The sequence below is a fragment of the Doryrhamphus excisus genome, linkage group LG2 (assembly GCF_037039965.1).
Source record: "Doryrhamphus excisus strain RoL-2023G ecotype Guam linkage group LG2, RoL_Dexc_Guam_v1.1, whole genome shotgun sequence".
NCBI lineage: Eukaryota > Metazoa > Chordata > Actinopteri > Syngnathiformes > Syngnathidae > Doryrhamphus > Doryrhamphus excisus.
In genome coordinates this window covers 24195945-24220268 of record NC_136358.1, presented here as the reverse complement: position 1 = coordinate 24220268, position 24324 = coordinate 24195945, and the positions used below count along the sequence as shown (strand labels likewise).

The 24324-nt window shown below is 41.2% G+C and overlaps 2 protein-coding genes across 3 annotated transcripts in view; both read left to right on the top strand.

Moving 5' to 3' along the window:
- Positions 1-527: 527 nt before the first annotated feature.
- Positions 528-18601, top strand: ccdc57 (coiled-coil domain containing 57). Its single transcript, XM_078788886.1, has 20 exons — positions 528-764; positions 2693-2869; positions 3925-4047; positions 4244-4375; positions 4559-4667; positions 6142-6243; positions 6828-6985; positions 7050-7124; positions 8727-8927; positions 10116-10274; positions 10334-10496; positions 10616-10708; positions 11980-12247; positions 12365-12532; positions 14117-14199; positions 15167-15389; positions 15548-15645; positions 15966-16082; positions 17694-17832; positions 18311-18601. The coding sequence occupies exons 2-20, from the start codon at positions 2700-2702 to the stop codon at positions 18502-18504; spliced, it is 2775 nt and encodes a 924-aa protein (XP_078645012.1). The 5' UTR covers positions 528-764; positions 2693-2699; the 3' UTR covers positions 18505-18601.
- Positions 18602-19621: 1020 nt separating this feature from the next.
- Positions 19622-24324, top strand: part of fasn (fatty acid synthase) — a 34283-nt gene continuing 29580 nt past the window's right edge. The window contains exons 1-2 of one of the 2 annotated variants that reach the window (XM_058061661.2): positions 19622-19736; positions 20128-20459. The gene's annotated coding sequence lies outside the window, so the exon portion shown is untranslated. Of the gene's footprint in view, positions 19737-19801; positions 20460-24324 lie in introns of those variants that run through there. The other variant, XM_078788885.1, reaches the window with a different exon arrangement.

Here is a 24324-nt window from a genome sequence, read left to right as displayed (position 1 = left end):
ATACTATTCCAAATAATACATGTTAATAAAGGTAATACATGTTCTGGTCCATACCCGTATTTTCGTGTTACCTGTTGCTTGGCGGATGGCTTTGCTGCTCCGAACAACTAAAGTCAGCACATGGCGTCAACTAATTAAGATCATCAGAGAAAAAACGAAGAAAATGTCACCGTACCTGGGGGGGGACTCCTCTGTCTCCTTGGGAGCCGCGTCCACGCAGTCCGGATCGACGTGCTTCCGTCCTTGCGTTGGCACTCTTGTGTCATAATTACATTATTCAACTGTTTACAAAAAAATATACATTTTCATTCATTTAATACATTTATGGGCCGGTGTTGTTTAAGTAATACAATATGGACCTCCGCCATTGTTTTATTTTAAAGTAAGGTTTTGGTTATGTAGGCTTTTATAGACCTGTAGATGGATGGATATTTTTGTAATGAAGTCACCCATTTGAATTTAGACACGCTCGGAACCATCTACACCTGCACATGTATCTAGACGGGAGGATTTAACGTACGTGCTGTTGCTATGGAAACCCTTTACTCTCGAACGAAGCAGTCTCAAGCGAGTAAACAATTAAAAAACAAAACAAATAGTTATTATCTCCGCCAAGATTTCAGCATCTCTTTGAACATTTATGTTATGTTTTAACTCTTTGCTGTTCCAAGGCTGACATATTGGAACCAAAGTGGCGGCTTTGATTGCCTTTGTCCCCCCCGAGGACTTGAAATACTTTTTACGGAAACAATTGCAGCTACACGGTAAAGTCAAATACGTTTTATTAGTTTTACGTGCTTGTGTATTTTAGTACTTGAACTACGGGTTTTCCACATTTCTATTGGTATTTCGTAATGAAGCTAGTTAGGCATATATGATACAGTCCGTACACACAAAAGACAGACGTGTTTCATAACTTAGTAGACAGTATGACGGCGGTATCCAAGGTGCAGCCTGGGGCCATTTGTTGACAGCAACTTGTCTTAATGGGCCGTGACGACAAGAGTAAAAAAGATTAAAACGTGACAGGATTTCTCGTTCTGAAAGAAAATGTCTCTTTGCTGGCCAACATATAATTGTGCATGCTGTCTGTTTTTCTTGTCTATAGCTTCCAAACAGACAGGAAGAGCACGTTAGCATCGCTAGCATGCTAATATTGGCAATTTGTGTTCAATTTGTAGTTGTTTTTAATGGGTAGGTACTTATATTAACACTTAGCACTATCATGCCAGGTGTTAGCATGCTAACATTAGCATTGCTGCCATGCTAACGGTAACATTGCTTGCATGCCATCATGTGCGTACTAGCATTTTTTCATATTAGTATGCTAACATAATTATACTGACATGTTTAGAATTTTCAGAGGCAGGCGCCTATACAAACTATTATGCCAGGTGTTAGCATGCTAACATTAGCATTGCTACCATGCTAACTGTAACATTGCTTGCATGCCACCATGTGCATAATAGCATTTTTTCATATTAGCATGCTAACATAATTACACTAACATATTTAGAATTTTCAGAGGCAGGCACCGATACAAACTATTATGCTAGGTGTTCGCATGTTAACATTAGCATTGTTAGCATTCAAACCCTTCCAAGGTGTGTTTTCACAGTCACTGAATTTACTTACATAAAACAATAGTGAAACCATACAAATGAGGAATGAAAACGATAAATAAACATTTACCACCTGCCTGTTTTGCCATGAGTTATTTCTGGAATTCAATAGTATTTCCACCTTCTTAGTTAACATACAGGCCCTTGCAGCTGTCTCCATTTTAGGTTACCAAGATGAGAAAGGCTATTGAAACAACATGGCCAAACAGGAAGGTGGTGTCTGTGTCGATCTTGCTCAAGAATGATGTCTTCATTGAAGGGGAAAGTAACCTTAAATGTTCATTTATCCATTCCATTCATCATATGTATGTCTTTTTTTTATTTATACCGCTGCATGGCGGATGAGTGGTTAGCGTGCAGGCCTCACAGCTAGGAGACCCGAGTTCAATCCCACCCTCGGCCATCTCTGTGTGGAGTTTGCATGTTCTCCCCGTGCATGCGTGGGTTTTCTCCGGGTACTCCGGTTTCCTCCCACATTCCAAAAACATGCTAGGTTAATTGGCGACTCCAAATTGTCCATAGGTATGAATGTGAGTGTGAATGGTTGTTTGATCTATATGTGCCCTGTGATTGGCTGGCGACCAGTCCCCCGCCTCTCGCCCGAAGACAGCTGGGATAGGCTCCAGCACCCCCGCGACCCTCGTGAGGAAGAAGCGGTCGAGAATGAATGAATGAATGTTAGCTCTAGGAACATTTGGGTTTGTCATCAACAGAGGAATATGTCTCATCTTTTATTCCGTCTGGATTGCATGCATCTTTAGTTTGAACACCACCCTATTGTTTGTCAGTATGGCACTGGGACATGACAGAACGTGACAGAAGTATTTGTTTCCCAGGTGTGTCCGACTGCATTGTTTAATCAGCCAGTAAAGTCACGTTCAAACTGGGTAGGACAGCTTTTGCCTGTGTAGACCGCATTTAGAGGTGAAAACAACATGACAATGGGTGTTATGCAGAGGGCAATAGACGTCATGAAGAAAAGTTACAATGGCTACTCCAGAAGATGCTGAATGTGTGTGTATATTGCAGTATGTCCATGCTGTAGTATAATAACACATGTGTCTTTGTAGGTTTCAGATGCTGAGTGTTGCAGAAACCAAAATGCAGGCAATTGGTTACAGCGGACTTGAAGACCTGGAGGCCCAGGCAGCCAATAAAGAGAGAGAATGGAAGGATCTCCAGGCTAGAAGGATTCATCTATTGGAGGATTCTCTCAGAAAGGCAGATGAGGAGTGTCTGTCTCTCAGGTGTCTATATCTCAACTTAAGATGAATATAGTCATGTAATTTTTTTTCATGTTATCCCTTTAAACATGACAGGTTATTGACAGCATACACGCCATGCTTCCATTTGGCTCTTATTGTGAAGACAAAAGACAAGGATGACTTGGCATGTCATGTAATCCTTCCTATTCCATATCTAGTGGTAAAGATGCACCAACAATCAAATGCTGAGAAAAGCTTTCATTTATTGGAAATATGTCTTTAAATTGCCCAGGATTTAAGAGGTTAAATATCCTGTTATACAATGTGACAGCAGTATGAACTCCTCTAGTGTTCATATTTCCTCACCAAGCAGTCACAGCATTGGACCCTACACACACGACCGCTTCTATTTGCAAAGGTTTTGAAACGTCTCTCAATAGTATCTAGCCTTTAGCGCAATACAATGGACCTTTGTGTACTGTCAAGAGTTGCAAGACAGTATATACAGTATTTATACACACACATTGCTGTTGTCTCATTTATGAACTTAACGCAAAATGCACTTTTTATATGAACATTTATTATTAAAGCAGAATATAAATCCAAAACTACACATTCCAGAATGAAAACATGATTGACCCCATTGTTAAAACATAGCTTAACTGAGATTCATTGAGATCTGTCAGTCTGGAAAAGTTTATAAAGGTATTTATAAAGCATTGGGACTCCAGCCAACCACAGTGAGAGCCATTATCCACAAATGGTGAAAACAGTGAACCTTCCTAGGAGTGGCCGGCCAGCCAAAATGACTCCCAAGTGCGCAGTGATGACCCATCCAAGAACTGCAGGCCTCACTTGCCTTAGTTAAGGTCAGAGTTCATGGGTCCACCATAAGAAAGACACTAGGCTAAAACAGAGTTCCAAGACCAAAGCCACTGCTGAACAAAAAGAACATTAAAGCTGGTAAAACATCCTGATGATCCCCCAAAAGTAGCGCAGTGCTCACAAAGCAAAGTCTCCACATCCCCCCCAAAGAGCAATTTTGGAAATTTTGTGTGGTTGTTATTATGATGTTTGGTGTTCCTAAATGTGTTAAGACAGCAGAACCAGAAGCTGAAGGAGGACTTTCAGTACAACCTAAGCATCCTGGAGGAACGAGACAGAGAGCTGGAGCGATACGATGCCATCTCCTCCAAGGCTGTAACCATGGAGATGAACAGGTACAACAAAAACCACACATCCAAGTCAATATTTGTAAAATTGCACTACAATGGAGCAAACTGGCTGGCCACAAAAAAAAGCTATAGAAAAGCTCATATAGAATATTACACAGCCCAAGGAGACACCATACTGCAGAAGCACCAGGACCTAATGTTGTAGCCCCGAGCAACTGTGTAATTCTACCCTCATTGACAGGCAGGAGGAGCTGAGTCGGCTCCAAATTCAGGTTGCCATACTGGAGGCCAAAGACGCTGAGGCGAGACAGCAGCAGCTTATCAGCCACAACAAATCTGCTCAGCACAAGCTGCAGTTGGAAGAGCTCACGCAGTAAGACTGAGGACACAACCATGTACAGAAATACCCAAATCCACCGTTTATCCTGCATCAACTTGTTAATGTTAATGTCACATGGCTTCACATCTTCATCGCTTGTTTGCTCTGCTTTGAGAGAAGAATCCCTCAAGCGGTGTGTTTTAAGTGTGCGTGTGTGTGTGTGTGACTGGATGAAAGATTTATGACAGGTAAAATTCAAAAGCACATGGAGGAACACGACAGAGTGAAATTGGAGTTGCAGCACAGAATACAAGACCTTGAAGGAGAACTAACTCGGCACAGACAGGTGAATGGACCCATTGTCTTTTCTTGAAGATAGCACAGTGCTGATCTACTCGTTCTAAGCTGGGAGTAGAGTAGCCCCACCAAAAGCCCTGCAGAACCCCACCAGATAAACACATAACGATGTTTAGTGTCCGTATGTTTAGTGTCCACGTGTGTGTGTGTGTGTGTGTGTTTGATCAAACACTGAAATGGATCTGCATTCATCATCATCATTGTCGGAAGTTGTGTGAATTTTGGCATTCATTTGAAACCAAGTTAATTCCACAGTCAGTGCTTCCAGCGTGAAATTGTGATTTTGCCTTTAATTTGTTAATAATCAGAATAAAACATTAGTAGACATTTTTAGAGGCAAACTTATTTGTGAAGAAATCAGTGATACAATAATTCCTCGTTTGTCAGCGGGATGAGTCCATTTCCAAACCTTCTAAATGTGTTTTTTTCCACATTATTAGAGCCCTCTAAACATGAAATAACACCCCTATAACCATTGGCGTATAGCATATAGAGCAGGGGTGGGCAAACTTTTTGACTCGCGGGCCGCATTGATATGACAAAATTTACGGGGGCGGGCATACTATATATTTTACACGTAACAGTCCACCTGGTATTATTGTATCTGTAAAATTGTCATGCAATCTGCTATTATTATTTATTATTTTATATTTATATTTAAATATTTAAAAATTAATAAAATATTATAATAATTACAATAAAATTAAAATAATAATGATTATATTATTATTATGTAAAATATGCAAATATAACAATAATATTATATATAATTCATATAATAATTAGCATTAATATAATAATTAGCATTAATATAATAATTACAATAATCATAATAGTTCTAATAATAATTATAATAATCTAATAATAATAATAATTATTATTATTATTATTATGTGCTTGTGTCCCTTTTTTCAGGAGCACTTTGTAAACAACAGACCATGTCAAAAAACGAAATTGATAAAACCATCAAAAGGTTGGCTCAGGCCATGATGCCAGGTTGTATGTTGAGTTTAAATGAAATACTTTGGAAAGATTGGGCGGGCCGTATTCAAACACTTGGCGGGCCGGATGTGGCCCCCGGGCCGTAGTTTGCCCACCCCTGATATAGAGAGTTCCTTGTTGATCCTTTTTATTACTTCCCCTCTCTGTACACTACTTCCTGCAGCAGCTACTGTATTGTCTCATCAATGTAACAATACTGACACCTAGTGACCAGTGTAGAATACTACACATCACACCATGTTTATTAATGCATCCTTTGAATGCCTTATATTTGTATTTGAGGCCATTTTACCGTTTCTATGCTCGGAAATTATTAATTTGGCCAAAAATATGGAAAACTTACAATAAGCCATAGTCAACCAGTAAACATTTCTCTATGTGGAGAAATACATGATAGACTGAAAAAATGCAAAATAGACTGAAAAAATTCATGTTGAACATGTTTGTCCTCTGGTTACCAGGAGATGACAACAGCCATGGACAAAGAGTTACGAGAGAAAGGACATGAGTTCAACTTGAAGCTGGATGAAATGCATGCAGTGCTGTTGTCTAAGGATCTCAGGGTACAATAACAATAAAATAAATACCATCAATTCTGCTGTATAAGCTTCACCCATTACATTTAGAGGAAATACAGATTTGTTCATATATAACCTGCCCTGGACTATAGAATGCACAGTCCACGTCATAAAATGGTATATTATGGCGTGTGCAACACTAAACTCATCACACAGCCACTTAACACTCAAAAGGCACCTAGGAAATGTACAAATATCTAACCAATATGAGTTTACAATGAAAAAAACTTTCAAAATTTGCCTTGATTGATTGGTGCTGCTGCAATGCTGTCCATCAGAGGGAGCCAGAGGGAGGCGGACATCACTGCAGCACCCCAGCAGGCACCAAAGATGAAATTCATGATGGGCAAACCTAAAAACATGTTTTTTTTTTTCTATATCTGTACTTATTTGTATGTTTCTTCGGTACTCATTTTGGCGTGTTAAGTTGCTGTATGATGAGTTTAGTGTTCTTTGTACAACAACACCACGAGTCAGACCATTTTATTGAGGCTCACTCCTGGCTTATACACGGGAGATGACGGTATCTTCCATGTTAATATATCTCTTTTACGTCTCTGCGTGTGTAGATGAAGCTTCTGTCGAAAGAGAATGAAATTCAGAGTCAGGCCAAAGTGGAAGCCAAGGAGGTGCTCAAAGCATCTGAGGAGGTCTTCAAGCAGTTACAAGCTCAGCTGCAACAAAAGGAGCGGGTGATGGAGGATGTCACCACGGTCAAAGATGTCAGGTATGCCCCTCCAGCCGCTGTGTGTGTGTCAAACATGGGTGGTTGTGACAGCCTTCTGTGGCAGGATAAAGGAGCTAGAGGACAAGCTGAAGCAGATGCAGACCAAGCTGAAGAAGAAGGAGACTGACCACATAAGGAAGTGAGGAAGCTACCTTTTTGTTGTTTGCAAACTAGCTGTCGTGTGCAACAACGAGTGCAATTTCTACTTAAATCAAGGCTAAAATGTTGGAACGTAGACACGATGGCTTCAAAACAGAGGCCTCGTATTGCTTCATCTAAATCAGGGGTCTCAAACTCAATTTACTTTGGGGCCACTTGAGCTCGGGTCTGGGTGAGACTGGGCCGCGTCAGGTTTTCCAAAAAAAAACCGCATATATTAAAAACAAAAATTTTTTTAAAACTTCGCTTTGGTTCCAATTTTCTACAAGAAAAGCTCTGATAAAACATTCCACTGTTCTCAAATATCTTACTTTTTATTTTTCTACACAAAATAAAAAAAAAAAATAAACAAATTAAGAATAAAGAAAATCAATCATCATTAATAAATATAATAATAATAATAAAACAGCAAATAATAAAAACTTAAGAAACCACATATAGTTGGTGGGTAGACAAATTATTTTTTTCAGATTAAAATGAACAAAGCATTATTAGAGCCCTGTAGACATGACAAAACACGACTATAGTCACATTTATACTCTTTTTATTTACAACATATTGCGCAACTGCAGGGTCTTGAGACACATGCTAACTCGCAAACTAGAGAGCTAGCGACCGAAACGGTAGCCTTCAAGTTATTTCCTTTAAACTTAAATAGCCAAAAACTTACCACTTCCACACGGATAGGGAAGATAACTATTAACAGTTATGTAACCTTTAACATGAACATTAATCAAACGTAATAATTTTTTCTGGGTACATGATACCATACAGCATCCATATCAAACTTGCGTGGGCCGCACTAACATTAAACTTTCATATCAAGGCGTGGGCCTCAAACTAGTGTCCTGCGGGCCACATTTGGCCCGCGGGCCGCGTGTTTCTAAACGCTGAATAAACAGCACAAATATTTCACAAAAATTACAAAGCCTGCTCTGCCGCACCCAAATCCGCCAACACCGGGGGCTCCACACACTTGTCCCTGGCCCCTCTCCGCCCTGGTTCTCCTGAACTCCAGGCCAGCTAGCCAGCTTCTAAAAATGGGCCATGGGGCGCACACTTTGGCAAACAGTGCAGCAAAGCAATGAAGGACATATATTGGCGTAGAAATTAAAGTAGACATGTTGGAAGCCTACCTGTATGTCTGATGCTTTAACCCAGTCTTGTGTGACCTGCCTGGAGGTCACGTGGTTGAAAGCCAGCAATAAGACGTGTCTAGGCGGTGATCATTGATTCAACAAACTAATAGCCTTATCTTATCTTCTTTACATGGCAGCGTGTTATTTCTGTCTCTGCATGGTCACGTTGGCAATTTTATCATGTGCTTTTTATTATGAGCGTTTGTGAAATGTAACTGGAGGAGCCATTACAGTCGGCTAGGCTTTTTGTGTGTACACGTGTGCACGTGTTTGCGTCAATTATCAGCCAATCCACACAGACACAGTTCCAGTTAATTATCACAGTGTCCATGTAGAGACGTGACCTCAATAAGCTGACCAACGCAACTTAATAGAACTGAATCACTGAAAGGAAAAAAACAAATGTTTTAACTGTTCTTGTTATCAACCCTGACCTTGTGAAGAAACAAGGACATGGTCCAGGCCCTGAAGGAGAAGGAGAAGCAGCTGGACGCTCGCTGTCAGGCCCACAGAGAGCAGCTACAGAAAGCTGAGGAGCGCATGGTCAAACTGCAGGAAGACATGGAGGTCACGTCCGCTCAGGCTCACTCGGCACGCAAAGACATGCAGATGGCCTTGGATGAGAAAAATGGCACAATAAAAAGGTGGGACGCTCTCATGACATGAAGACCAGAAGACCAGAACACTGTCAGCAGACAGCTGCCGCTGTTCCATGATGGTGCTGAGCAATAATGGTTACAAAATATTACATATTACACTTTGACAACTCAGACATTCGTTCATGCATTCATTTTCTACCGCTTTTTCCTCACGAGGGTTGCGGGGGTGCTGGAGCCTATCCCAGCTGTCTTTGGGCGAGGTACACCCTGGACTGGTGGCCAGCCAATCACAAGGCACATATAGACAAACAACCATTCACACTCACATTCATACCTATGGACAATTTGTAGTCGCCAATTAACCTAGCATGTTTTTGGAATGTGGGAGGAAACCGGAGTACCCGGAGAAAACCCATGCATGCACGGGGAGAACATGCAAACTCCACACAAAGATGGCTGAGGGTGGAATTGAACCCTGGTCCTCCTAGCTGTGAGGTCTGTGCGCTAACCACTAGACCACCGTGCCGCCGAAAATCAATCAATCAGTAATAAATAAATATAATAATAACAATAAAACGGCAAATAATAAAAACTTAAGAAACCACATATAGTTGGTGGGTAGACAAATTATTTTTTTCAGATTAAAATGAACAAAGCATTATTAGAGCCCTGTAGACATGACAAAACACGACTATAGTCACATTTATACTCTTTTTATTTACAACATATTGCGCAACTGCAGGGTCTTGAGACACATGCTAACTCGCAAACTAGAGAGCTAGCAACCTAAACGGTAGCCTTCAAGTTATTTCCTTTAAACTTAAATCGCCAAAAACTTACCACTTCCACATGGATAGGGAGGATAACTATTAACAGTTATTTAACCTTTAACATGAACATTAATCAAAGTAATAATTTTTTCTGGGTACATGATACCATACAGCATCCATATCAAACTTGCGCGGGCCCGCACTAACATTAAACTTTCATATCAAGGCGGGGGCCTCAAACTAGTGTCCTGCGGGCCACATTTGGACCACAGTGGACTGGAGGAGTTGTTCAATGTAGACCAGGGGCGTCAAACTCAGGTCACGGGTGTAGTATAGTAAATAGTAGCTAATATGGCCAGATTCTGCCAAAATGCCACATGACCACTTCCACATAGGTAAGTAAGCGGCCACGCCCCTTTTATATTTTTCATCCCGGTGTTTATTGTCATGTGTGATTTGGAAGGCTCCGCCTGGAAGTGGATGCAAGCCAGACTGTCTGCCAGAGTTACATGAGCCAAGCCTCCAGCGAGATGGTCGCCAAGGATGCAGAGTTGATGAGCTTGCGGGAAAACAACGACAAACTTAAAGCAGAACTGGAGCGGAGCACGGAGGACATAAAGAGGTGCGATATTTGGTCTCATTTATGACTTCAGAGTGGTTGGAATGTTTGTGTGCTGTCAGATACAAACAGGATGTGAGCGCCGGTTTGAAAAGAGAGGCGGATCTGGAGGAGTCACGGGTTCAGGTGGAGCTGGAGTGGCAGAGGCGCTACGATGTTGCCGAGGCTAAACACTACCTGGCTAATGAGCAGCTTATTCAGGATTTGACCCGGGCCAGAGACCAGGTTAGCATCTGCAACATTTGCAATGCACAAACATGGTCCCTTGACAGAGCTGAATTATAAAACGGTTGTGATGCGCAGACTCATCCGCCCCATTGGTTCGATATATTTCCCTTTATCAGGCAAAGGCGGAGCTCAGTGAAAAAGAAGCAGCGCTGAAAGGCCTGACCGCCTTGATTCCTTCTGTGGAAAAGGAGCAAGACAAAGCATCGCAGGTAAGACATCATGCACCATGTTCTTATACTTACATAAACTTATTGATGCAGTGCTTGTTAGGTCAAACGCTTGCAGTATTTCCCTTTGCACCTCATACCCTTCAGTTCAAGTACTCTGCATTCAGGCCCGTCCAGTTTTAGGCAATGGCCTTTTTGCGCCAGCACCCTGAGGGTATACTGGCCTTTCAGTCTGGCCCTCTGCCCCGCTACACTGCCAGTCAACTTCTGACATCTTTAGCACCTGAAATAACAGTGTTTCCCACAGGACTGCAATCTATTTGTGGCCTTGGTTGGTTGGGGGACTGGGTGATGTACTGACATAATCATCAAAATTGCATGATTGGCCATCTTGTCCATGTATTTGTATTGGTCCAAAAGTCATTTATTGGAAAATACTTGAAGGCTGCGAATCAAGACATCAAATTGCTTATATTGTACAATTATGAGTTTTTATCATAAATTAATAATACAATATAAATAACTATTTTTAACTAAATGTGTAAAGTTTAATATGTTAATATACTACTGTAAAAGATACAGTAGTATCTGTTTTTTGGTTAACATCCAAAATGTTGCCTTGGTTTACATGCTCTGGTTAGCATGTTGTGTTATTAATACACCCCGTGAATCCAACTGTGTTCTTAATGAATTTTTCTTTTTATCACAAAACATCCTGTAAGCATCCTTAGCTTGCTAACAAAATGGCAACCACAAGCGTGTTGCATAAAGAAAATCAATCAATCAGTAATAAATAATATAATAATAAAACATCAAATAATTAAAAATTAAGAAACCGCATATAGTTGGTGGGTAGACAAATGATTTTTTTCAGATTAAAATGAACAAAGCATTATTAGAGCCCTGTAGACATGACAAAACACGACTATAGTCACATTTATACTCTTTTTATTTACAACATATTGCGCAACTGCAGGGTCTTGAGACACATGCTAACTCGCAAACTAGAGAGCTAGCGACCTAAACGGTAGCCTTAAGTTATTTCCTTTAAACTTAAATAGCCAAAAACTTACCACTTCCACACAGATAGGGAGGATAACTATTAACAGTTATTTAACCTTTAACATGAACATTAATCAAACGTAATAATTTTTTCTGGGTACATGATACCATACAGCATCCATATCAAACTTGCGCGGGGCACACTAACATTAAACTTTCATATCAAGGCGGGGGCCTCAAACTAGTGTCCTGCGGGCCACATTTGACCAGGACAGTCCTGGTCCCTAGTAGTCAGTATTATGTATTTGCAGGACCTCATGTCAAAGACCGACGATGCAGCATCTGAGAAGATACGCTCGCTGATGGAGCAGAACAGCATGTTGCGAGCTGTGGTTTCCCAGATGAGAAAAGACATGGAGGACCTTAGTGCTCTCCGACCACATCCACAGGCCTCCTCTACCGATGCATTGAAACCCCCCACCGCTGTGTCCATCACCTCCGCAACTGACCCCCCTGCCAAGCATTCTGACATCTCTGCCAACACCGCCCCAGCAGATTTATCAGGTCTCTTTCACAGAAGTATAAATGATGATCTTCAAAGGTTACCCGGAGGCTCCAGCCAGCCAAACAAACGTGAATCATACCGTGTTGGTGAACAAACAACACCAACCTTTCTGACTGGTTTCTCTTTTCCAGACTACACTGAGGCTCTGAAGCAGGAGGTGAGCCTGTTGAAGGCTCAATGCGGACAACTTGAGAGGAAGCTGCAAGGTGTTTCAGGGCTCTCCAGCCAAGTTCCTGCTGAGTCCCTGGCCCACACATCTACAGAGAAACCACATCCTCACAACCAGGAATCGAAGACAGGTAGTTTTCAGTGCAATATTAAGGCTTGCATATGAAGTCACATATTATATCCGGCATTTTATGGCATCTTCATTTCTCATTTGATGGAACTGTGTTGGAATTTAGGCCAAACTGGGGGCAAATCATCTAGAATATGGAACTATACCATTCAGTTCAGACACAATGGACTCAGAAGAAACATAACAGGATTGGACAAAGCCCCCTTGTGTGAAAAAGTGATGCCTTTAAAGTTGCAGGAAATCCTGGAGGTCAGATGATAAAATTGTACCAGATGTCAGCAGATGTCATGAGACCTCCAAGTCAGTGATGAGAGGAATATGACTGCACTGTGAATTGTATTGATTGCGAGATGGGGTAGCATTGCGTGCATCTTTGTTCTGGCTGCTGAGTACAATATAGCTAAGTTAGCAATAACTTCATTAAAAAAAAAAAAAAAAAAAAAACTGCAAATTTCCCCACTGAGGGACGAATAAAGGCATATCATTCAACTTGCCAATAATCATTACCAGTGGTTGAACTCTGCAGCTGACTAGCCGAGGTCATTTTCAGCTGGGATAGGCTCCAGCTCACCTGTCACCCGACTGACGACAGGCACTAGAGAAAATGAGCTTATTTTTAACTTAACCTTGCCATTACAGTTACAATGGACATAGTGTATGAAAATATGACGACATGGGACATAGGCTGGAACACATTGTGTTTGACCTTTAAGCATCCACTGTATAAAGCACAGTGTGTGTTTCAATATCCTGGGTCATTGAACCTGCAGCTGTGCCAGTTAGTCTTTCATAGCCAAGCCCGTGCAGGCTAATATTGGTCTCAAGCTCAGTCCTCGGAGCCAAGGCCTCTCCAAAGTACGGCCAGGGGGCCATATAAGGCACGTAGCTAATTTTTTGTTGGCCCTGTAAGAGAGAGCGAGAGACCGAGGGAGGGAGAGAAAGAGATGTATAGATGGAGGATTATAGGTTATCACATGGTTTGTCTGGTATCAGGCCAGACCTTCGGTCTCGGGCTGATACTGACACTTGGGGGCATGATACTGGGCCTGATACCAGACAAACCATGTGATGATCTTATTATCACATACTATTTAATCATGAGCTTATTATCACATACTATTTAATCAAAAGAACATTTTGTTTCCAGAAAATGTTCAGTTTATTACATGTATTATATCTAAACAGTGTAAACACAATAATTGCAAAAATATTTCAAACAATAATATTTTATCAACAGTCTTATCTTATCAATGTCTGACAATTAAAGTTCCATTAATCAAGTTTGGGTTTTTTGGTGACTGGAGAAGCACTAGGCACTAAGCACTCGTGAGCTGTTCTCTGATTGGTTGTTTCACAGGCACGATACCAGAGCAGCGCGCTCTGAGTGGACAGCTACGGGGGCTGATACTGGACATGGTTAAACTCTATATTTTATCAGTATCACTGCCCTGGGCTTTGACACAGTATCATTTCGGCCTTTTCCCGTATCATTCATGGGCGGTTTCTAGGGTACAGGGACAATTAATACTGTAGTATGTGATAAAAAAAAAATATCACCATCTTCACTGAGACTTTGCATCCTCAGGTCTGTGTCTGGAGAAACATGCAGGCTCCACTTTTTGGAGGACGCGGGTTCTGAGAGGGCCGCATGCCGACCCCACAGATCAGGTACTGGAAGAATGAAGTATAATTTCTTGTGTAAATCTGTTCTCCATGGAAGTATCATGAAGGATCGCTGTGTGTATATGAAGTACATGTACCCTATACTTACACTACTATACCTATACTTTGTTGTACAAGACTGATCATCTCCTGGTGAGCTTGGCTACAAATCCTCCACATTCAGCAGAACATAAAAATATCTTTAATGCATTTCAATTGCTGCTCTCCAGTTGTTGCTGGATTGTGATAAAATCACAAATACTTCAACTTGCTGATATAGTTCATCTTCAAACAGCTAAAATAATGCATAAGGCTAAAAATAACCAATTAGCTAAAAATGTCATCCAATACTTCTCTACAAGAGAGGAGAAATATGATCTCAGGGAAGAAGTACATTTGAAACACTTCTATGCTAGGACTACGTTAAAAAGCCATAGCATTTCAGTATGTGGAATCAAACTATGGAATGGATTGAGTAAGGACCTCAAACAATGCACAACGATGAGCCAATTCAAGAAACAATACAAGCAGTTGATGTTTGCTAAATACAAGGATGAAGAGTCTTGAACCAGTCATGATGTGCTATATATATCACTATATTGACACTTACTATGGTACCCATTATGTCATTGGATGCTCATATCACCTTGTAATTTAATTTAATTTAATTTAATTTAATTTAATTTAATTTAATTTAATTTAATTTAATTTAATTTAATTTAATTTAATTTAATTTAATTTAATTTAATTTAAACTATATTAGGAAAGCAGGAAGTGAACAAATGTAACAGTTACTGATTGTAAAAGTACCAGATGGAGGGGTAGGATTTAATAAGCTTTGCTTCTTCCTACTCCTTTTGGACATGTGGAACTGTGAACTGATTATGGGATGCACTCAATTGTAATCTGATGCATGTTCAAATGAAATAAAACCATTAACTGTGACTGACTTTCTGGTGCTCTGGTGGGACAGATCCAGGATGAGAACCTCTACCTGTGGCAGCAGCAGCACGCCACCTCGTCTCTGATGGCTGACGCTGCATGTGGAAATGTTGAGAGCATCAGAAGGAAGATTATGCTGGTGCACGCCAGGCTGAGGCAGGCAGTGGCGTACATTGCCCATCTGAGCAGGGAGAAGCAACAGCTCATCCGGATGGGCAACTGCCTCCGTGCCCGCATCGCCGCTGAAGGACAGGGTATAGTAAGAAAGTCACATTCAGTCACGTATTTACACGTATTTGCTTCTAAACAAAAACAGTGTTTAGAATAGTGTCTTACAAGTTTGATAAGTGCCAAGATGCTGTATAATAAGTCATGTACAGATCTGGAGTCAGCTCTGTTGTGTGCCATACAGATATAGAAGAAAAGAAGGATTGTGTTCCAGTGGAAGAAGGACATCAACATGATCGACTTTCTGCTGTGGAGCAACTACAGTACAAGCTTACCACACAGGTACAGGCCCTTCAGGTACTCTACAGGTCTTCTCCCATTGCCAATAAGCCAACAGTGCTATCAGGTGGTCCACTGCCACATAGACGCACATCATAGCTTTGAAGGACCAACACATGCCTGTTCAAAATGTAACAAAAAGTTGAACATGAAGAAGAATTGCACATAGAAATAGTGAACTTGATGGTAATCTATAGTTTATTCTTCAAATACAGTACATATACCTTCTTAGCATATTGTCAAGATCAGATGTTGGTTGTGTTTTCTACCACTAGAGGTCGCAGTGGTCCACTCGTCCACGTTGTAATGCCCTTGTCTCCTAGGAGCTTCAGTATGCTGTAAGACAAATGGCTTACAGGGCGTCTGAGAGGGCAGATCCTACCGTGGAAGGAGCTGGCGACCTTTGGTCCAGAGGGCCCAACACCCCTGATGGGTCTGGGGTAATAATTTCACTGTCTATGCCAAGGAGTGCCAGTTTTAAAATCACTGTGCCATAATCAACAGTAGGCTAAAACAATGTAAAATTACGGTATGACATTTCCAACACACCTGGAATTTTATTCCATGCAGGCCACATGCAGGACTATTTAAAGATATTTATTTTTGTATCAAAGTATGAATGGATCCCATTTCAAAACACTGCTTTCAGTAAGTCATTGAAAACATATTGCACTGGGAAAGTAACAAAATAAATACTACAGTGCACCAAAAACATCTATGGGCTATACTACTTGTCCTTGGACACAATCCATGCCAGCCGGGATAATGGTTTGGATTTCCAAACTCATTTACACATTGAAAACTCCTGGAAAATGAGAACAACAGAGAACAACATCCTCTTCCAGGATCCGAGTGTCCCCATCATGAAAAGTGTCTCTTCCAAGGTCACTTGTACATCCTACATGGCGCCAGATCACAATGACGTCATCAAAAGATGATGACCTTTACAGTTTGACATGTGTTCTCTGGTTGGCGTATGGAAAAGCCACGGCATTCCCGACATGACATGTGCACTAACTTGGAGTATTGGGAATGTTGAAATGCAATCCAGTCACCTGTGCTGCATGCTAACACGGGTGCACACTGGTGCGGCTTTCATCAGCCCAATCCTCTGCAAACACCCCCCCCCCCCCCCCCACACACACGTACGTGCATGCTGGCACCACTAATGCAGCTGCCTTGCCAATTCCTCCCAATATTGCTTAGAGCAGGGGTCTCAAACTCAATTTACTTGGGGGCCACTGGAGCTAGGGTCTGGGTGAGACTGGGACGCATCAGGTTTTCCAAAAAAAAAAAAACGTTTTTATTAAAAACAGAAAAATGAATAAACTTTGCTTTGGTTTCGATTTTCTACAAGAAAAGCTCTGATAAAACATTCCACTGTTCTCAAATATCTTACTTTTTTTTTTCTACACAAAATAAGATGAAAAATAAATAAACAAATCAAGAATAAAGAAAATCAATCAGTAATAAATATAATAATAATAATAATAAAACGGCAAATAATAAAAACTTAAGAAACCACATATAGTTGGTGGGTAGACAAATTATTTTTTCCAGATTAAAATGAACAAAGCATTATTAGAGCCCTGTAGACATGACAAAACACGACTATAGTCACATTTATACTCTTTTTATTTACAACATATTGCGCAACTGCAGGGTCTTGAGACACATGCTAACTCGCAAACTAGAGAGCTAGTGACCTAAACGGTAGCCTTCAAGTTATTTCCTTTAAACTTAAATAGTCAAAAACTTACCACTTCCACACGGATAGGGAGGATAACTATTAACAGTTATTTAACCTTTAACATGAACATTAATCAAACGTAATAATTTTTTCTGGGTACATGATACCATACAGCATCCATATCAAACTTGCGCGGGCCGCATGTTTGAGACCCCTGGCTTAGAGTGATGAAAGTGGATTTGAGCTTCCTGTGTAGTCACTTTTATGAGCTAAACCAACAGATATACTGTATATAGATACGTATGTACTGTACATGTGCAACATATACAGCTTTATTTGAACCTCGCTTCTTTTTTCTCAGACATGTAAAGTGTCAGACCAAAGTCCCGCAGTCTCGTTGGAGGTGAAGATGGCGTCTGGTTCGGAGGACTCGCTCCCATCGTTGAAAGAGATTTGGGAAATACTGGACCATGGACTCAGCTCATCTCTCCACTCAGAGGGTAAGCGTACTACTGTCTTCATTTTGTATTTTGCATTGTTGGATCTCAAGGAGGTTCTACGTACAGCTTTTTGGGTTGTTGAGCTGGTCAAGGAAGGCCATTCATTCATTCATTCATTCATTTTCTACCGCTTTTTCCTCACGAGGGTCGCGGGGGGTGCTGGAGCCTGTCCCAGCTGTCTTTGGGCGAGAGGCGGGGAACATGAATGTGAGTGTGAATGGTTGTTTGTCTATATGTGCCCTGTGATTGGCTGGCCACCAGTCCAGGGTGTACCCCGCCTCTCGCCCGAAGACAGCTGGGATAGGCTCCAGCACCCCCGTGACCCTCATGAGGAAAAAGCGGTAGAAAATGAATGAATGAATATCCTTGGAGTATCCTTTCATTTTGTGGTGTGCGGCCCAGACTCTTGGCTTGGGAAGAGCTTGGACAGCCCTGGTCTAGTACTTGACTGTGATGCCACCCCTATGTCTGCATCAAGGTGAAAGCCAGCCGAGCAGGACCAGAGCAACTAAGCCTGGCGGTTCTGGAGTCACGGTTGCAGGGACCAGCGCGCCCATCCACAGACGTCCTCCAGCCGAGCTCCAGCAAAAGAAGAACCCTTCCAAAGCACCATCCAAGAACTTGAGACACAAAGCCCCTGATAGGATCAGGAACTATAATGTTAAAGACTGACGTATATCCATCCAGTAAGTACATCATTGTGTCATCCGTCTGGCTGCGGGTGTGAGGTGAAGGTTAAGAATTTGGAGGTAGTCCTCCTTCATGATGCCATTCCCTTTGAGCAGAGCACCAGGACCAGTGGCACCAAAGCGCCCCAGGACATGATGTTGCTACCACCTTCACCGACAGTTGCTACAGTGTTCTTTAAGGTTTGAAATCAACCCAATTATATTTTTTCATTTCACTTGTCTTTCATGTATTTCACATTTTCAGTTTTTCACATTTTGTGTTCAGTTGAGTTGTAATTGACATGTGTGAATGGTTGTTTGTCTATATGTGACCTTTGATTGGCTGGCCACCAGTCCAGGGTGTACCCCGCCTATCGCCCCAAGACAGCTGGGATAGGCTCCAGCATGGATGGATGGATCTGAAACATTTAAGTGTGACAAACATGCATAAAAAGTGAAGTTGCTTTTTCACAGCAATGCATAATCAAGTACAGGTACACTCAAAAATAGTAATTCAACTTAAATGATGTAGCGTCTTTGAACGCAACCCCTCATTGCTCAACACGGTTTCAAAGTGTGATTAAAATGTTGTGCCACTCGTGCTACTACTGTTGTGCTACTTGTGCTACTGACAAATGACAAATACTGTGTATATACTGTCATCATGTCCAGCTAGTATTTCTCCTTTTGTTCACAGTAATAAATGGAACACAATTAGTACCCCATCAGCCCTAATTTTTTCTTTGTTTAGTCAATCTACTATGTAAATATCTTAAAACTACAAGAAAACCTCACCCTTTTCTGATGATTTGAAAATCAAACTACCCTTATGATGGTATTATCAAACAAAATGTATAATTGTGTTCATTTTCATTGGTTTTGCCTTTCAACCAGAGTGGGTCAGGAGGACAGACAGCGTATCATGCAAGCCGACTGAATTCATGAACTACGGTAACCTCATAGGGGGTCACGCCAGCGGGTTCGTCATCAGTCGCCCCGCCTCTTAATCGCGCTATCCTTCTTCCTCTCGACGCTGATTGGATGGCTCTCCGGATCCTCAGCATCCTCCGTAGCGGCATTGGTGAACGTTCCTGTCAGTCACTGTTTGCGTGTCACCCACGTGCTCACATAACCGCCGAGTTCAAAGCAGTTACGTAATCTAAACAGGACTTGAGTCTGCGCATGTCTGAACGTGACCCGGTTAATTTCCCCTTGACTGCTATCAAGATCAAAAAGGTAAAATCTTAATAATAAATAAATGATATGAAAATAGAATACAATGTATAGAGAGGGTGTAATCATTCAGTAACTTTATTTTGGTTAGTTTAGCTGGCTGGTCATTAGTTTGGCTCATTGGTTTAACTAGAGGTTCGTTGGCGCGCACGTGAGTCTAAATGTGTGAGAAATAATGTGAAACTCCATCTTTTTATAGATGTGTCATTTGAGTTGAAATTAAGACTAGATAAAACATGAATCCCTTGTAACTGATATTTATCTTTGACAATACATCAATTTAATGGCTTATTTAATTGGCATTGGACGGAGGATGTTTGATGGAGACACGGAGAGTGACCGCAGGTTTGAACTCCACTAACCCCGGGTCTTGTTTTCACTTTTTTTTCATGAGAGGGGCGTTGAGCTCATTGCTCGCTGCTGGCTGGATGCGAGAGCCGGGCCTCCTTTCTCATTGGACTAGTCGGCCAGACGAAGCTGTCAGCCCATGTGGCGTGGCGAGGCACAATATCAGACATTTAAAGTCAGCAGGGGGACGAAAAGAAAAAACATTCAAGCGCGGATGCTGCCTTTCACTTCGGAAATAGACTCCTGGTTGTAAAGTACTCCCGCCCGCTGTGGACCGACGGACGGAATAAACGAGCCAACCCCCGTGGTCCAGGAGTCCTCGCATCCCATTCAAGTGTTTTTGGCTCTTGACTTTTGAGGAAGAAAGACGCCAAACAGGTAAGCATTTTAGCTAGCTGCGTTTTAGTTAGCGGATTACAGGTCCTCCAAGTATTGCGTGACTCCGTCTTACACGCGTGGCGGAAATAATTAATGCGAGTCAATAGGATGATGTAAATTCATAAAAGTGGCTTGCCAACAAACAATATGGACTCCTACTGTGTTAGCATTCTGATAGCTAACTTCGCTTTGATTGATGGTTCATGATGAGGGGCCGGAAGTGACGTAGACGAATTCACAATTTTACATTCCTGTATGTATCCGCACGAGGCACACCGACAAACAATTACTTCATGATGCTTACAGAGAAACATGTTAAATTCAACAGTGCAGTGGTTTCTAGGTTACTGTATTTAGCTTCATAACTACTTGAAACATCGCTTGGTGATGCAAACTACAACCACACCCATGAACACATGACTAACCCCTCGTTCCTCTCCTTAGAAACACTACACTGTTATTCGGATTGTATTGGACTGTGCCTGTGGATATTGCCATTCATCCAGATCATTGTATACTCAGGGCATTGAATGGAGCTAATGTTGTGGACAGTGATCTTATGCTACAAGTTGTTCCAGTAGTTGAGGTGTCCAAAGTGTGGCTGAGAGCCATTTGTGGTCAAATGATCCATCCTGCCAAATGTAAAATTAAAAATAATTACAAAAAAATAGCAAACATGTAAGAGGAAAGAGAGGAAAAGGTATGCATCACTACTTCTAATAACAATATCTACACCTTACGAAGAATCACTCTTATTATGCAACCCATAATAAGCCAGGGGAGACTTGCTGAAGTATGATTCCTTATTTATAAATGGAATATCGTTGTAGTTACAGCATAGAGAGGCTGCTGAATAGGATTTCTAACACTATTAGAGCCCCACAGACATGACATAGCATCCCTATAGTCACATTTACACTCCTATTACCCAATAATGCAGACATATGACTTGCTGAAGTATGATTCCTTATTTATAAATGGAATATCGTTATAGTTACAGCATAGAGGGGCTGCTAAATAGAATTTCGAACACTATTGGAGCCCCACAGACATGACATAGCATCCCTATAGTCACATTTACACTCCTATTACCCAATAATGCAGACGTATGAATAGAAGATAAAATAAAAATATATTGCTGCATTGCGGTCGAGTGGTTAGCGCGCAGACCTCACACCTTGGAGACTCAAGTTCAATCCCACCCTCGGCCATCTCTGTGTGGAGTTTGCATGTTCTCCCGTTTTCTCCAGGTACTCCGGTTTCCTCCCACATTCCAAAAACATGCTAGGTTAATTGCCCACTCCAAATTGTCCATAGGTATGAATAGGTGTGAATGGTTGTTTGTCTATATGTGACCTGTGATTGGCTGGCCACTAGTCCAGGGTGTAAAATGAAATGAAAATGAATGAATGAATTAATAAAAATATAACACAACAGAGTCATGTTAGCTTTTTTTGGTGGTGTACCATTACCGACAACAGGTGACCAATGTGGAATACTACACATCCTGTTGTGCATGTTGTGTCCTTTCACACAGCAAGGTGCATTAATCACCACAGCATCTTTGTTAGGTGCAAATGTGTGGTCTAAATAAAGACAAGGACAAAGAAACACAGGAAGTGGCTGTTCTTTTTGCTCACTAACGTAATAACGCTTACTGTAGAAGTACAATTTGATTTAGAAAATACATTCAAAACACTGAGGCAAATGCTGTGTTTGCATGCTTAGTGTGCTATCGTTCAGCTTCCTTTAGGGGCTGTCCATGCAAACAAATACAAATATACCATTGTATATACCACTGCCATCTTTTTCTTCGTAATAAATAGGGCCTGTATGACACACAGTTAGGAACCATGATTCATTCATTGGAACGTAGATGAGCAGCCTAGTATGAAACAATAGCCGCTTAGGTGAACAAGATGTGTTTCCTGTTGAAACGGGACATATTTCATAGGAAATGCAGATGCTGAATCTAGTCTAATGCTTTTTTACCAAATCAATGACATCCTTTTTCACTTTGCCGATGATTTGTATTGATCCTATTGATTTTTGTAATGGTCTTCAATACTGATGGCTGAATGGAAGTAGTGTAGATGACATCATATCACGCTGGAAACTTTCCCCTCACCATGACTGTGGTCTGTTCAGTCCACATAGGTTGGTTGTCTTTATTTCTTTAGCGTGAGACATTCCAAAGCAGGCTGAGGAATGCTGTGTGCCAAACCAGGAAGCTGGTAATGGAAAGAGCCTGGGAGGTGTTCTTCACGGGCACATTGCCAGCTCTGCTTTTCAGGACGCTTCAATGGCATGCATGCTAAGTACCTACTAACTGGACAACACTGCCGAGTAAATACAGCTAGGCAGTTCATTAGGATTTTTATTCCATGCTTAACTTGGTGGCATTATTTCCTGATATTGGGAACGATGCTTTATGTATTGATAGAGTAGATCCATCTTCCTGAACAATGTAAAGTCAGTATACGTGTGAGTATAGGAAACAACCACACTGTCCAAACCTGTCCAAACTGGTTGTGGCTGCGGTGAATGAATGATGTAAATATCCTCCATGTTCCCAGCATCATACAATCATCTCATCTACTCTTCTTAAAGTTTCACTTCCTTTTCATAGAGCCAATCTGCTGCCTGATCGTGGCACATTTGCATACTTGAAAATATCCTTTACATCAGGGGTCTCAAACTCAATTTACCTGGGGGCCACTGGAGCTAGGGTCTGGGCAAGGCTGGGCCGCATCAGGTTTTCAAAAAACCCCCCCCCAAAAAACAGAAAAATATACAAACTTTTTCAGTGCTTTGGTTCCGATTTTCTACAATAAAAGCTCTGATAAAACATTCCACTATTCTCAAATATCTTTTATATATATATATTTATTTTTCTGCACAAAATAAAATGAAAAATAAATAAACAAAGAATAAAGAAAATCAATCAGTAATAAATAAATATAATAATAATAATAAAACGGCAAATAATAAAAACTTAAGAAACCACATATAGTTGGTGGGTAGACAAATTATTTTTTTCAGATTAAAATGAACAAAGCATTATTAGAGCCCTGTAGACATGACAAAACACGACTATAGTCACATTTATACTTTTTTTATTTACAACATATTGCGCAACTGCAGGGTCTTGAGACACATGCTAACTCGCAAACTAGAGAGCTAGCGACCTAAACGGTAGCCTTCAAGTTATTTCCTTTGAACTTAAATAGCCAAAAACTTACCACTTCCACACGGATGGGGAGGATAACTATTAACAGTTATTTAATCTTTAACATGAACATTAATCAAACATAATAATTTTTTCTGGGCATATCAAACTTGTGCGGGCCGCACTAACCATAAACTTTCATATCAAGGCCGGGGCCTCAAACTAGTGTCCTGCGGGCCACATTTGGCCCGCGGGCCGCGTGTTTGAGACCCTTGCTTTACATATTCAACTATGACAATGCATGCTTTAGACTTCATACTTCTTCATACTTCGTACGTCTGTAGAAGTGTGACCCAAGATGGGTCAAAGCAGTGCTGGGAGCGCACCAACCACTGACATACCTCGCACGTTAGCTTGAGACACCGCCACACAGCCGACGCTGATAACCTTTCCTCTTAACACTTTCTACTGAGCTGATAGCAGCATGGTTTTGTGAAGGAAACGCCATATTTAGTTCGCTATCGTTGATAAAAGCTAGCTACTGTGATACTGCCACTGTATGCTGTTTGATAAAGGAGCATACTCACGGAATACATTGATAAGCTGCATATATTTACACATAGACAATAGAACAATGTGACCTTCACACACATGACTTGATCACTTTGCTCGGTTGAGTTTGTGGCCCCAGATGTC